Source organism: Octodon degus, unplaced genomic scaffold (genome assembly GCF_000260255.1).
Source record: "Octodon degus isolate 3935 unplaced genomic scaffold, OctDeg1.0 scaffold00049, whole genome shotgun sequence".
Taxonomy (NCBI): domain Eukaryota; kingdom Metazoa; phylum Chordata; class Mammalia; order Rodentia; family Octodontidae; genus Octodon; species Octodon degus.
This window is the reverse complement of record NW_004524625.1, coordinates 1,601,487-1,617,583: the sequence shown is the minus strand read 5'-3', so window position 1 is coordinate 1,617,583 and position 16,097 is coordinate 1,601,487. Positions and strand designations below refer to the sequence as shown.

General features: G+C 54.6%; 1 protein-coding gene across 5 annotated transcripts in view; it reads right to left on the bottom strand.

Annotated features, from left to right (window-relative positions):
• Positions 1-16,097, bottom strand: part of Gdpd5 (glycerophosphodiester phosphodiesterase domain containing 5) — a 94,332-nt gene that overhangs the window by 16,255 nt on the left and 61,980 nt on the right. For all 5 annotated transcript variants that reach the window (XM_023716673.1, XM_023716672.1, XM_023716676.1 and 2 more), the window contains 3 exons: positions 9,604-9,707; positions 6,063-6,156; positions 5,477-5,536 (listed from right to left, as the gene is read on the bottom strand). In XM_023716673.1, coding sequence (XP_023572441.1) covers positions 5,477-5,536; positions 6,063-6,156; positions 9,604-9,707 — 258 coding nt within the window. The remainder of the gene's footprint in view (positions 1-5,476; positions 5,537-6,062; positions 6,157-9,603; positions 9,708-16,097) is intronic.

Here is a 16,097-nt window from a genome sequence, read left to right as displayed (position 1 = left end):
GGCCAGAGACAGTGGGCATCCGTGAAGCGTTGTTTCTGAGTGTGGAACTGCCAGGAGAATTACTTGCAATAAAACCGATTCCTCATAAACCTAATACAATTTAAATTTCATCACCTCCGAATTTTACAGTTACCATAGTGCTCAGCAGCACTACAGAATGTTCAGGAGGGACTCCTCCCTCTGCTGTGTCCCTAAGCCACAGTGGCAGCACTGACTTGCAGCAATGTGCTCCCCAGTGTTTCTTGCATCTGATTGGAGAGGATGAACCTCACAATAAGAGTCCTGGAGACAGACCCTGGTCCTCCTCTGAGCTAGTGGTCCTGGGGCCTTCTGTTCTGCTGGCGTTATGGTTTATGACAGTAATAGGGTGGGTGGAGGGGGCAGTGGGATGTCCATTCTTTCATTCATTCATTCATTGAATGAGTCTTGCCTGGGGGTTAGGACCAGTTGCAGTGGTGACAACAGGATGGCCATTTGGGGGTATCTGGCCTCTGGCTCTAGGGTCCCAGTGACGGACAATGGCCCAAGGTCAGGAGACACATGAGTTGCCTCATGGTCCAAATCCTAGTTCAATGCAGACAGGGGAGGGAAGCCTCCCCAGGGGGCTTCCCTGAGCTGACCTCGGGGACAGTGCCTATGTGGAAGGGATTAGGGGGAAGAAATGAGAAAATGCACCAAGAGCATAGCACCGAGGCTGTGCCAACAGGAAATGCTTGCTGCGTGGAAGTACCCTAAGCTGAACAGGGCGTATATGCCGAGGAGGGGATGGAGTAGAGCGAGGACTGTGCCTTCCTTAACTGCTGCTGGGGGGAGAGAGGCTGGATGGGAGGAAGCACTGTGGAGCTTGGGCCAGTCACTGAGGAGAAGTCTTCATTAGCTGAAAGGGCTGATGCAGTAGGTATGGAAGGGCAGTGGGCAGAGGTGTGGATCGGCCTGTACTGGACGCTCAACCTGGCCTGTCATGAGGTCCTCTCTGGCCTCAGGCTGGGTCACCACAGACTCTCCTCTGCGCAGGCCTAAGGGGCCACTGCTGCCTCTGTAGCAGGGAAGGCAGGAATGACAAACAGGAGCAGTGCACATTGCTCAGCTTACAATGGCTGGCTGAGAGGTGAGAGCTGTGACCAACACCCAGCACCCCTGAGGTGGCATCTGAACTGACTGGGTGGTGGGTGTGGCTAAAAGGCATGGCTCAGGACAGGGTCTCCCGTTTACTCCCCACAAACCCTCAGTTTCCCCTCACTCCTGCCCCTGAGCTTCTCCTGGAAGCTCGCCTTGGCGCAGGGGTAGATTTCTGGGAGACAGAAGCTCTCAGAAGCGTGACTAGGGAGAAGGAGGAGGCAGACAAGACGAGGAGGAGGAGAAGAGGAGGAGAAAGAGGAGGGAAAGGTCCCCAGGGGGACTTGCACACCCACCCACAGCCCAGGCCCAGCCCAGAGGGCTCCCACCCTGCCCACTCCCCTGCCCTCTCCCCTGCCCGCTCCCCTGCCCACTCCCCTGCCCAATCTGAGCATCTCCATCTTCTGCTCCTCAGGACTCAGGGGAACCAGGGGCTCAAAATACAGGTCACAATTAAAATACACGAAAAAACTAGTCTTCAAAGCAACTTGACACTGGTATAAGGCCAGAGAAATAAGTGACAGTAAGTAGAAGGTTTAGAAATAGCTCTGAATATATTAAGTATATAGTATATGATCAAAGCAGCATCTCCACTTAGAGGGGAAAGGCTGGCTTCCTCAGAGGAGACAGCTGGAAAGTGGGGAGCCATCTACAAAGGACTAAGCAAGACCACGCCATACCCCAAAATAACTTTTAAGAAAGATAAAAAAAATTCAATGTTATAAGGATTTTTTTTTTTTTTTTTTTTTTTGTTCCTCGAATGGCTTCAGGGCACTTTTGGCCAGCGGGAGAGTTGTGAGGTTCGAACTCCAGCAACCTGAGGCTGAGAGCTTTGTGGAAGCAGCCACTTAAAGGCCTGAGCTAGGGCCATGCCCCCTTCAATGTTAAAAGAAGTAAAAACATATTATTAACAAGTAATGCCACAGAGAAATTCTATATAATCTCGGAGAAGGGGAGACTCTGGAAGACTTTCCAGGTTTGACAAACAAACAAACAAAAACAACCCAGGGGCCATGAAAAGAGGTGACAGATTCAAGTACTTAGTAATTTTTTTTTAATCCCTATGGCACAAATACAATATGCAAAGTCAAAAGGTGAATGACAAGCTAGGAAAAAGTATCTGCAGCTCATCAGCCAAAAGGCCCATTTCCAAATCTATAAAGAGCTTCTGCAAATTAATAAGCAAAAAGTAAGCCCCACAACCTAAGGGGCAAAAGATAGGAGGACACAGTTGCTAAAGGCCAAAATACAAATGATCCAATCCTGTGACCAATGCCAAGAGAAACCCATCATAAGGAAAATGCAAATTAAAAGCACAGTAGTGAGGGGCCACCATCACCCACGGGGCTGCCAACAGAGAAGGGAGCCGCTGACACCATAAAGAAGAGGATGCTTTCATAGGCTTGGCCATTTGAGGCCCAGGGAGCATGCACTGGTGGCACCTGGCAAGGAGGCCATTTGGCAAGATCAAAATGATAAAAGTGCACATCCTTTACTGGGAGACCCCCGCCCAAGCCATAGTCCCACTGCGTGGTGAAGGACTGAGAACAACTGGACTGTTGGCTGGGGTCCTACACAGGGATTGCTGGACACCTAGTGGACTAGGGACTGTCCAGAGCAGGGAGCGGGAGCACATGGTGCTCCCCACGTAACCAAGGAAGAGATGCTGAAGCATTTGCTAAGAAGGCAGTGCACAGGGTGGGCCGGGCTACTCATGTTTAAAGAAAATGCAGGGCTGGCAGGACAGTTCAGCAGACTAAGTGCCTGCTTAGGCAAGCGCAGGGACCGGGGCTGGATCCTTACACACACATGCTGCGCCAGCCCCACCCTGAGCATGCTGACCCGGCCCCCGAGACTGGGCATGGTGACACATGCCTGTAATCCCAGCACTAGGGAGGCTGAAAACAGGAGGATCATTAAGTCTGAGCTGTGTAGTGAGACCCTGTAACAAATACATAAAAATAATTTAAAAAAAGAAAATGCAAATGTTTTGTGTATATTTTCTGAATGGGTTTCAGATATCTCTGGAAAGACAATAGGTGAGTTTTCACGTATACCTTTTTCTGTCTTGAGGTTGTGTGGTGTGTGTGTGTGTGTGTGTGCGCAGGATCTCACTATACAGCTTGAACTTTTTTTTTTTTGAGATAGGGTACCATGCAGTTTGGGATGGCCTTGTGCTCACTTTTGTAGCCCCCTGACTGATTTCAAACTCATAATGATCCTCCTGTCTCAACCTCCTGAGTGCTGGGATTACAGCTTTCAGGTTCTGGGGTTAGCATGGCATGTGGTATTAGGAATTGAACTCGGGCCCTTGCACTTCCCAGGCTGGTGCTTGTGCTTCTGAGCTATCTTCTCAGCCCTGTTTTTTGAGTTTTAGACCACATCAGTGTATCACATGATCAAAAATGAATTACACGAACAAAAGAATAAAAATGCCTTAGAATCTCAGAATACAGTGACAGACGTTTGGTGACAGAATGCAACCGCAGAGCTCCCAGGTCCTTAGTAATGCATCCATAAAGCCCTCCTAGGGTCAGCTCTGCCCTGAGATCTCTAGGAGGTGCTGGGGCAGAGGGAAGCACACCCGGGCCCAGGAGCTGGCAATGCGGAGAGGAGGGGCTGGGACTCCTGCACCAGTGCACCAGCTCCTCTGGCTCAGGGGCTCTGTAGGTAACTCCCCTTGGATCAAGCCGCTGGGACCTGGCCTGCTGAGACCACAGCCTGTGCCAGTCCCACCCAGAGTACCAGCTGCTATCGTTCTTTCAAGTGCTGGCTTTGCAGCCAGAAGAAAGCCTCGTAGAAGGATGTGTGGGAACCCACAGGAGACCTAAGGGCCCAGCGGGAGAGTGGTACAGGACCAGGGGCTGCACGGTGTTCTGTACCCCTGCAACACTTTAGGCACCTGGGTATAGTTCCTGAGTTCCAGACCTACGTAGCCGACTCACAGCCTTCCTGTTTCCCGTTCTGCTGTTCACAGGCGCCTCCTCCTCCACACAGCCCAGCCAGAGCTCCCAGTCCCTCTCCTCGCCCTGATCCCCGCTCCACTTGGGGCTGGGAGTGTGCTCTTTCTACCCCATCTCACAGGCTAATGATCCTTTCTGAACTCTTCTGCTCTTTCCTGAATGGCACGTCCGCCCTGGGTCCAGCTCTGGGAACGGAGATGACTCAGCCCTCTGCCATGGCCCAGGGCTCTTGGAAGACAGGGGCCATTGTAGTCAGGCTTGCACCACCTCTGTGCCCCTGCTATGCAGAGCAGGCGCTGGAGACCCGGACCCAGCACCGACTGTGTGGGAAGGCTTTGCTGTGTACACAGCCTGCTCTAGGGTAGGCCTGGCCCTGGGGGTGGGGGACATGGCTGAGATGGCAGTGTCAGGGACAGTTCTAGCCTGCACGGAGCACCAGACTGGAACAGGTTGGAGTTGGGGAATCAGATGGATATTAAAATCATAGATGCTTGCCCGGGGAGATAGCTCAGCAGTCTAAGTGTCTGCCTGGCAAGTGCAAGGACCCAGGTTTGATCCCTGGTACCACATGCTGTGCTGGCCCAGGAACCCCGGGTGCACTGTGCCGGCCACCAAAACCAGCCATGGTAGCATATGCTTGTAATCACAGCACTGGAGAGGCTGAGAGAGGAGGATCACTATGCGTCCGAGCTGCGTAGTGAGACCCTTTACCAAATGAATAAATAAATAGTAAAATAAAATAAAAGCACAGATGCTCAGAAATAAAGCAGGGGAGGCTCAGGGGCTGGGAGCCAGGCAGAGGACGCTGTGCAGACACAGGGGCAGAGAAACAAGGAGGGAGTCCATGGACAGAGGGAACGCAAGAGCCAGGGACCAAACAGAAGCAGTGGACATGCTGGGAGGGCTGGCGACGGCTCACGACTGTTCCATGACAGGAGCAGAGAGATCTTGGCAGAGCCAGATCACGGTGGGTGGGGGAGTCTGGGTCACCTTGGGGGCCACGGGAAGAGGCTTTAAGGAAATCATTTGGCCCCATCAGGGTTGTACAAAGAGCTCACTGAAGAACAAAGAGGAAAGTGAGACAAGAGGCCCCAATGGGCCGGGGTCACAAGATAAGCCATGCTGGCTTAGCCTGCGGCCAGGGGCTAGAATCCCAGTCCTTTCACTGACAAACTGGGAGACCTTTCTGTACCTCAGCTTTTCCACCTGCAGAATGAGATGGTGACAGTGCCTATACCTCAGGGCTGCTGTGACAGGTACATGAGTGTCACAGGCCAGGCTGTGAGGTCAGTGTAATGGGAGCCATCAGGGAAGTTACAGCCAGGAGGATAGTGGGATCCTCCTCTACTGCACTGACCTCCAGACCCTCCTCCTCCAGCCCCAGCAGCAGCCCTTACCTTGTGCAGCCAGTGCAGGTTCATCTGCTGTCCCACGACGATGTGACATAGTGCCAGCACCTGAGGAGGGACCCCAGGGTGCATCAGACCCTGCATGTGACCAGTCTAACCCAGAACAGAGTCAGGAAGTAATGTGATGGGAATGCCCAGCTCAGCCACATCCAGCCCAGCCCAAGCCTGGCCTCCTGGTGGCTTACACCAGGCCGCTGGACTCCTCTGCGATCTGTCTCTCAAGAGGTCACTGGACTTGCTGCGTTTGCAATGTCCAACCTAACTCGCCAAGTGTTGGGATTCTAAAACAGATTTGCACCCTGGCTGCAGGATCCCTGCCCAGAACAGAGCAGGCTAGCGTCTCCTGAGGAGAGTACTAGGAGCAGAGGTCCCAGGAAAGGCACATGCGGGGATACAGGAGCTGGATGGCTCTTGCCAGGCTCGAGGAGGTAACTAGGGGGAGCCTGGCCAAACATGAACCTCCCACCTCAGAGGGGCACCACTGCCAGGTTCCTACTGAGGCCAGAACAGGGCCCTCCAAGTCTCCCTCCCCCTGGGGACAAGGCCACCTGATCTCCAGGACATCCCTACATACCAAGAGGCCTGCAATGTATGTGAAGGCAGTGGCTGTAGTCACAAGAATGGGCACAGACCAGTCGCTCCAGTAGCCCATGCGGTTGTAGAGGTACCTGCGGGAGGAGAAGGGCAGAGGCTGCATCTCCCCTAAGGCCGCCTACCTAGCCCAGGAACCTGGGTGGTCTCCCCTGTCACACAACTGCAGCTAGGCAGACCACAGGCTGGGCACAGGGCCTGGGCTTTGGCCATCCCATACTGGCACTCGGCTGTCCCGTACTGTCAGTCCTGCCTGTGCCAGGCAGACACTTGGCGCCCAAGAGCATCCTGAGAAAAATAATTCTACTCCCCAGAAGTAGCTGCTACCAGGACCACAGTGGACTGCCTATCGATTTGTGCGAACACCAAAGCTGGGACCCCACTGCACCTAGGAAGTGGGCAGGAGAACGGCTCTCGGTGAGGCACACACATTCGACTTGGATCCTCACTGTGCCTCTTACTGGCTTGCAGGGCCTTGTAGAGGAGGCAGGATTCACCAATTCCTAGATGCCCTCGGCCATGACGCTCTTATTTATTTATTTGGGACAGGGTCTCACTATGCAGCTTGGATTTGTAGTGATCCTCCTGTCTCAGCCTCCTCAGTGCTGGGATTACTAGCATGCGCCACCATGCCCAGTTTCAGTGACCAACACAGCACACCTGGGGTTCTGGGGCCAGCACAGCATGCAGTACCAGGAATCAAACCCAGGTCCTTGCACCCGCCAGGCAGGTGTTTAGACCGCCAAGCTATCTCCCCAGCCCCATAACACTCATCTTGATTTCAATGTGCCCCAGTACCGCGAAAAAAGCCAAAACAAAACCAAACCTGATTTCAATGTGAAATGTGACAACACACCTTCGGATGGATCAAATGTAACACTGTCCTAGTGTCCCCCTCCATAGGATGGGGATAAGAAGAGAATGTCTTTCAGAGGGCTTTGAGAGGATAAGAAGGGATGATGCACAGGGTGCATACTCAAAATACTCAACTCAAGTTTTCACTGATGTCAGTAAAAGTGCTGAGGAAATGTGACTTTTTAAAAAATAGCCACGTGGTATCTGACTTCAGGTACCTTACGTGGTCAGCTTCCTATTAATGGCTCTTCGTAGCTTCCAGTTGTTCTCTATTATGACAACATAAAACTGAAAAACCTGTACACACTTTGTATATTTCTGAGTATTCCCTTAGGCTAGATTCTTATAATACAGTTATAAATACTTATAAATAGAACTGGGTTCAAAGGGGAGAAACTTCGGAAGGCTCCTGACAGATGCTCAGCTGCTCCCCACAAAGACAAAACCACTCGTCTCTTTCTTGTGCAACTGGGAAAGCAGAGGCTCAGAAGAGGCAGCAGCTTGCTCAAGGTTCTTGGGGGGCCTGGGCTGGCACGAGGCCATGTGAGCCGGCCACCATCCTGGACCTCAGCTAGAGGCTGGGAGGCGACACCAGGAGAACCCGTGGGGCGCCTGCCTCCCTACCCCGGCCCCGGGGGGCCTCACGCTCAGAGTCCAGGCATGCTGACTGAGTACGCTCACCTCACTGCAAGCTGGAGAGACCGAAGCCCACCCAGAAGGAAGACTTGTAACTACTCCTGGGAGATGCTCTCTGGTTCCACCGTCTCTTACGTGCAATTACTTTTGGCACAGAGCCTTTGGGAAAGCAACTGCCAGACACCCTCCCTGTCTTGCTCTGCCCCACTGATATCCTGGGTCTCACTCACAGCTTTCTACTGCACGGACTAACCAACCCCAAACACTTGAGGCCCTCCTGAACCCCCCAGACCAAGCCCCCAGGAAACTGAGGTGACAGGCTAAGGAGCTACAGGTCCCTGGCATCCCTGGGTGCCCAGGCAGGCCTTTCCTTGCAGCCTCCCTGACAAGGCAGGCACCTGTCCTCTGACGAGTCTCACGCTGACAGGGAGCTCCCTCTGGGAGCACGGGGTAGCTGGGCGGACAACATGATACATTCAGCCAGGCTCGAGTCCCTGCCCCAGATCTGTCTGCATCGCGCTGTGCGACTGGGTGAAGGCTGTTTCACCTCCCCGAGCTTGATTCTCCTCAGACTGCACTCAGAATGTCTTCTGGGCCCTGACTGATCATTACAGCCACAGATGAGTCCTGTACCTTTTGGGGCCTCAGTTTCCCCATCAGTATCATATTCTATTCTGGTTTACCAGGATCTGCCACCAAGAAACAGTAGGGATATTCCCATTTCTCACAACAGTACCTGAGCTTTAAACATCTGCAGGAATGAATAACTGATTTATGGTGTTTAATAAAGACCAGAGGCCACCTCTGGAGCTTGGCCGTATGTACTTCAGCTCATTTTGCTGGGCTACTGTGGGACAGCAGCACTTCCTTTATTGTGCTTGTTATTAACGGCGGCACAGCTTGGTGCTATAGGAAGGGGACATCTGACCCTGTTTATGTCCCCTAAACAGAGTCTTGGGATTCTCACAGAATCACAGAACCATGGTCTATCAGAACCTGAGTCCTAGGAACCCCGTACCACACTTCTGTCCCAGCCCCCTTCCCTCTAGAGACCCACTCTCCTAGGCAGCCATCCCGTGTGGGCGTGGCTTTGAGCCCTCTCACGGCCTCATTTTCCCCTCAGAATGACCTGATGAGGTCAGAGTAACCCATTTTACAGAGGAAGGGAGCGGCTCAGAGCACAGGGATGCACTTCCGCTCAGCATGCCAGGGTGGGGAGAGTTCTAACTGCCCCCAGCTGGCTGTATGACCTGGGGCACAGTCTCCCAGCAGCACCCACGATCCTTCCCCTCGTCCCACAGCCTCTCACCGTTTCACGAAAGACAGGCGATGGAAAGAAACAAGGAAGAGAAAGGGTCCTGCCAAAAGCCCTGCTGCGGGGCGTGAGCTGCCCACAGAGGTGGCTGAATTGCCCCAGACTATGGCATCTGCTAGCCCTGCCCAGGAAGCCTAGGATTAAGAGCCACTCCTTTGCCAAGGCTTTCGTCTCTCTGGGCCCTGGAAATTTTTTGTTTTCTTGAGAAAGGGTCTTGCTACACAGACCAGACTGGCCTTGAACTCATAGTGATCCTCCTATCTCAGCCTCCCCTCCTGGGATTACAGGCATGTGCCACCATGACCAGCTTTGGGCCTTCGAGCTCTTGTTTACAAAGCCAGTAAGAGGTGCCAGCCCCAGTGAGAGCAGCCCTGTCTCTCACTCCTCCTGTCCACAGTGTCGCTCTAGGGAGGCGCTCCTGCTCCCTTCAGTGCTGCTGTTCCAGCCTCTCAGGCCACACTGCAGAACGAGTCACCTTTGCCAACATTCAGGGACTCCAGGGGACCAAAGCCTCACAGGCCCAGGCCAGCTGTCCTTTAAGGCCCAGCCCCACACTGAACCTCCCAAGAAGTCTCCCAAACCCCGCAAGGGACAGGACAGGAGCTCAGGCTGCACAGAGAGATGGCAGCCAAGCCCTGCTGGCCAACCTGGAGAAGAGGTTCGCATGCACGTCCCCAGGTCCCAGCCGCTGGATGCCGGGGAGCCCTAGCCCACTTACCAGTTGAATTCATCGTAGTCGTTATGGACTTCCCACCAGAAGTAGAGCCAGGTGAGCGTGAGGCCGAAGGTGAAGGTGAGCAGCAGGAACCAAAGACGCTCCCACTGGAAGAACAGAGGCCCAGAGGGCCCAAGATGGTCAGGGATGTCACTCAGGCCATCGCTAACCCCAACCAGGAATCTCCCACCTCCTCCCTCTTTGTACCCAAATTTACCGGGCAGGATTATTGCCCTCTGTGTACTAATAAGGAACTAAGGCACAGAGTGGGGAAGTAACTTGTCCAATATCACAGAGCCCAGTCACAAAACAGTGCAGAGCCAGAAACAGAATCAAAGCTCCCCCCAGAGATGTGATCTTCTGGCCACAGCCTGAGGCCTTTTCAGTGTGTTGGCCTGCACTCTGACGATGGTCCCCCGCAGGGTGGGACTGAACCCGCTTCTACTCCATTAGTCTGTATGATGGAGAGCAGGAAGGTGTAAGAAGAGGAGGAAAGCCTCCCTTACTGCCCAGACACCTCAGCAGAGAGTTTAAACATGGTGTCTGCAACCAGACTGCCGGGAACTGCAACTTAAGAGCTATGGAGCTTCAGGCAGGTTATTCAGCATCCCTGTACCGTCTTCTCCCCTGGGCAGTGCATTCAGTAGCGCTCACACCTCGAAGTTGCCCTGAGAACTAAATGGGATACACTGCAAGCACCCCTGCACCTTGCGGCATGCAGGAGGCCCTCAACCACCCCCCCACACCCCCCACCCCCCGTGATAACCTGGTCGCACCAGCAGCCCTCCGCCCGGCTGCCACTGCTCACTGTCACGTGCAGAGCAAGGCCCACCTTGTACCTAAACAGGGCTGCAAAGGCAACAGTCCTGTGAAGGGCAGGTTTTCCAGCAGCTTAGAGGCTAGGATGGGTTCGGAGGAGCAGGCCTCCTGAGTCTGCCCCACTGGGACACAGACTGGCCTACGCTCTAGCTGTGGGCCCATAAGCCCGTGTTGGGGAAGGAACAGAGAAGTGGGGCTGGGAGCGGGGCAGGCCTGTGCCTATCTGGAGGGACTGGTCCCTGGGAGCTACCAGGGAACCGTGGGGACTGTTAGGGGGCAGAGAAGGGCAGTGGCTCCTCCACCTCCTGTGGCCTGGCACAGAGCTGGCCCACTCTACCAAGTCTGAGGCAGCACTTTTCCTTTACCACCCCAACTGCAACCTGGTCTGGCACCCCAGATCTGGTGCTTCAGAGTCTCTCCTGCTGTATCCACTTTTTTTTTTTTTTCTTTTTCTTTTTCTTTTGAGACATGGTCTCACTTGCTAGTTTAGGCTGGTTTAAACTCACTATGTAGTCCAGACTCCCCGCAATTTTCCTGCCTCAGCCTCCCAAGTGACTGGGTTATAGGCATGGGTCACCACACCCAGCTCTTCCAATTCTTATTTGCTCCTAATAGTGCTGTTTCCTGTAGCCTACCTGCAGGTCCCAGGCCAGCCTCTGCAGCAATTCCCCCCTGGCTATGTCCTTACCGAGCGCGAACTCCCGAAGGCCTGAGCTCCTTGGCAGCCCCAGGGCTGCTCTGACCTGGCCCAGCACATCTACCCCTGCAACCCCAGGCCCACACCATACCCGCAGCTCCCAAGTGGCCCCGTCAAGCCTGGGCCTTTCACCCTCTGGCCCCTTGGGCAATTCTCCAGGCAGAGGCCTCTCTTCCCCAAGGCCATCCTGGGTGAATCCCTTCTCCCAGGCTAGACACAGAGCCCCCAGTTCCAGGACTAACTCCACGGGTCAGTCTCCCTGCTCTATGCCTGCACACACTGGAAGAGCGAGGCAGTTTCACATTCCCAGGAGGCACAGGAAATCCAGAGAACTGGTCATGAACCAGTGGGTGGAGAAGAGCCCTTTCCCCAACTCCTGGCTTGAGTGTGCTAACCCACAGCTCTCCCTGTGGGCTACCCTTCCAGAGCCTGTAAACCTCCATGCACAGAGACACCGTGCTGGAGAGCCACCTGTCCGCAGGGAGGGCTGTCCCAGCACAGATGGGGCTTCTGTCATTGTACGGCTCTGCCAGAGCCAGTGAGGGGGGAGACTCACCCCAAGATGAGGGGCTTCCAGACAAGCAGCCTGGAGGTCAAGAGGATTTGCCCGCAGGTCACATGAAGCTATCTCGTGGGAGATTTGATGACGGATACTAGACTAGGGAGTGCTGACAGGGGCCTGGGGAAGAGTGCAGGCACCCCAGAAGTGGGGAGAGCCCAGAGCAGCCGGACTCCCTTATCCAGATCCTTACAGTGGGGCAGGATAAGACAAAACGAGAGGCTCCGCTGTGCGTGGTGCCACATCCCTGCAATCCCAGCACTCAGGAGGCTCAGGCAGGAAATCACTGAGAGTTCGAGGCCAGCCTGGGCATCATTGTAAGATCCAGGCCAGTCTGAACTACATAGTGAAACCCTGTCTCCAAAAAAAAAAAAAAAAGTGGTTGCGTGCCCTGCTCCTCCAGATGGGTGAGACACCCAGGCATGACAGGGAGGGGACAAGAGCCTTAGCTACAAGGAAATAGGAACTCCACGTTCAGAACTGGGCTCCAGCTGGCGTTAGGGACCTAGGCACTGACATCTGGGGAGTTAAAAGCCAGAGGCCACAGGCCATATGGAACCTATGCATGGGGAGGGGAGGAGAGAGGCAACCGGGTTTACACTAAGAACAAGCAGAGAAAGAGTCTGAATGGCGGGGCTGGCAGAAAGGGGAAGCTGAGGAACTGAGGAGGAAGTGGGCTGTAAGCAGCTCTGCTGATAAAGATGCTTCCGGCAGCACACACGGTCCTCTCAGGCTTTCTTATAGTAGCAAAAGGCCTGTGTCCGCTGTACCCACTCACCTGCTAACTTCCTGGCCATCTGTCAGCACAGACCACCGCACCAGAGGGATCGAGACCCACCTGCCTCACCAATCCTCACAGCAGCTTATTCAGAGCATGTGTGCCCGGCACCCCGAGCTCAGAGAAGGATCCCTATGCATGCCTAGGCAAGGCTTGCCCCATGCCACACTGCACTAAGAGTCACATCATAAGGCACCATATGTGTGCAGATCTATAATGACAAGTCCTGCAGATGGCACTCAAGTGACAGAAGGAGCCCTTTTGTTCATTTGCACAAAGGCTCAGCATAGGTGAGTGGAGGTCAGAGAGGCCACTGATGGGAGAGGAGTGGAGACCAGGAATCCTGACCAGAGCCAACCCTGAAATGGCTCTTTGAGCTGGCCCTTGGCCTCTGGAGGCCCAGCTTGGATTCACTCTTCTTTTTCTCAGAGGCCATCCCAGGCCAAACCTCTTGCTCTTCTTGGAACCCTTTCTATCCTGACCCCCAAAGACCCTTCCCTGTGTAGCCTGCACTGACTCACAGTACCCCCCAACTTGGCCTTTAGGTCCTGCTCAGCTGTGGAGGTGGAAAGAGAATGACCCCCAAGGCCATGCTGTTGCTGCAGCAAGTCATTTAGCTTCTGAGTCTAGGATTTCCTACCTGTATAGTGGGAAGAGATCTCCTGCCCCAGAGGGATGCTGTCAAGTGAGCCAGTGGGCTTTGTGTCACGCAGTAGGTGCATAGTGAAGGGAAAATCTCTGGGCTGTGGGCTCCTTCAGGGCAGGGATGGCCTGAGATATTTCTGGGTCCTCTGGGTCATAGCCTACTGGGACACAGAGTGGTGCTGGAATGTGGCATGAAGAACAGAGGAAGGGATGGGTATACAACTGTGTGATACAGGAATGCTTCAGGGCTGCAAGTGGACAAGGCTACTGTTGTCCTCACTATCAGCCTTAGGGGTCCCAGAGTACCAAGGGAAGGAAATTTCATGGCACTCCAACCTTTCCTTGCACAGCCCTGCAGCTGCCAGAGAACAGGATACAGTCTGAGTCAGGCTGGGGCTGGGGGGGGCATCCCTGGAGGGGCTGAGTAGTTCCTGGGCACATCCAGTGGGAGCTGGCAGCAGGAGTATGAGAGAGACTCTTGCAAGAGGGGCCAGAAAGGGCACGGGGAAAGGAGCTGGGCCAGGACCGCCCCTGGCTGTGGCTGGCCAGGGAGCCGCACTCAAGGATGGAGGCTATGATGGAAAACCCCAGAGACGGGGTCATTCAGCTCCCTGAGCTCTGCCTCACCCCCTCCCCATTCCTGCCCTGACTCTGTAGGCAGGCAGACCCTCCATTCTTTTTTTTTTTTTTTCCCATCTTTTATTTATTGATTTGGTACAGCGTCTCGCCACACAGCTCCTCCTGTTTTCAGCCTCCACAGCACTGGGATTACAGGCATGCACCACCATGCCTGGACTGGGTAGCTGACTCAGCTTGCTGAGGGTGGGGCTGGCATGGCCTGTGGTGCCGGGGATTGAACCCTGGTCCCTGCGCTTGCATAAGCAGGCACTTAGTCTGCTGAGCTATCTCACCGGCCTTAGACCCTCCATTCTGTCTGAGCCAATTTCACTGGGGGTGGATAGTCCTCTCCCCAGCCCGCCAGCCTCACCCCTTCCTGTCTCTGCCCTGCCCTGCCCACCTCAGGTCTCTCTTATTAGCAATGGGGCTCTCAGGCACAGAACAGGACTACAGCCACAAACCCCAACCCTAGACAGGAAGCGAGGGCTGCGCTGCCAGGGTGCTAACGCCCTGCTGGTGCAGTGGCCATTCACTCTAGACTGTTGCCCCAATCTGGGGACCCCACAGGGTATGAAGCCTGTCCCTGAGGTCCTGCAGTAGAGGGTGGAGTCTGAACTCCGGGGTCAGCACAGCACCTGGTCAGGAGCTGCCAGCCCCACCCTGGCAACACTGACTCTCGGAATCACAGCCACTTGGAGCCAGCTGTTCCACTCAACTCCTGTCCCAGCCATGTGTCCCCAAGGCCAGAGATTTCAGTAGCTCTGGAGATGGGGTGCCTTCAAGAGGTGGCCTGGTACTGTGCCCCAGAACTCTTCCAAGATCCCCAGCCTGGTGGGCAGGTGTGTCTGGAAGCCAAGCCAGCTGCTGCTGAGTGACCCCAACTGGGGAAGACATTTCTCTGAGACTGGCATCCTGCTCTGGCGATGGAGACAGCAGTACTGGCGTGCTGTGCAGAGCACCAACTCACACGCATGTATGTGGCATGGGCTAGGTAGGGCAATCACTGTCCGTCCCTCCTCCCTTCTCCAGGGCAGCTTAAGTCCAAGTCCTCCGCTGCTGCCCCACAGCTGATGCTCTGACAACACACAGAACAACTCCGGCTGAACGAGCAAGTAACTCCGGGGTCAAACAGCTAGGGAGGAGAGCTGGGCTTTATTTAATCCAGGCCTTTCTACCCACTGGCTGCATGGCTGTGGGCCAAGCACTCAGCATCTCAACCTCAGCTTCCTCTTCTGTTCACAGGGATGACATCACCACCATCTCATAGCTGGGCTGCCAGGCTCAACGCGATTACAGATGAAAGCCGCGAGTCTCCGGCTTCAGCATCGCTCCTATAATTACCATGTGCGTCTGACAGCCCTTTAATTATGTGAAGACAGTGATCAAGTCTTCTCCCTCCCCTTTCGTACATCAAACTTTTCTCGGGCTGCTGAGGACAGCAAGCCTGTTCACCTGCCCCCGGCTCGGGGCAGCCCGACACGGAGCTCAGGTCTGGTTCTGCAGGCTGAGACCCCAGGAGCTGGCGCTGCGGGAGGAGGAAGGCCCTGCTGCGCAGCTCCTCCAATGCTCTCAGAGGCTGCGCCCCTGGCTTCGAGGTCAGGGTCTTGTGTGAGCACTTCATACATGGGGTGGAGCGTTCTCCAGCTCATCTTCCCAGAGAGCTGCACAGCAGGAGTACGGTCTGAGGAAACTGAGGCCTCAAGGGTGGAAGGGTGGAAGCCCAAGGTCATAAAGGGTCAACACAACGGGTGCAGCTGGAACTCACAGCCAACCTGGGGGCTCCCCCTCCTCCAGCTGGCTCAAAAGGAACAAGGACTAGGATATGTAATTATCTAGAAACAGGCTCACAGGGTCCAGGTCATACTGTATGTCCCAGACAGTACGATGGGCCACCAGAACTTTAGTCAGACAAGATTTCAGAAGGCTGCATCATCTCGCCTCATCCTCTAAAGGTCCAAAATGAAACAGAGAGACTGAGATCCAAAGTGGGAGAATATCCTAGAAACACAGACTTAGGATTAGGCCCTCAGCAAATCAGTGCAGAAATGATAAGAGAATTCAGCAGATAGTGCTGGGACATAAGGCCATCCACTGGGGAAAACCACAAGAAGATCCCTACCTCACACCCCACTCCAAACTAAATTCTAGTGTCCCTCCTCCCATCCTCATGGTCATGTCCGTCACCCACAGGTGTGCTAAGCCCTTCTCTAGGCCAACCCTGCTGGCCTTGGCCACCTGGAGGTAACAAGCCAGTCTGAGCAACCCACAGTGTTTACTGAGTGGCAAACAGGTGACCAGTCCTGGGGATGGGTGGGAGTGGTACACGCAGGGATACTTAGGGGTGGGGAGGCCTAACGCTGCCTGCCGTGGGGGGAGGGAGT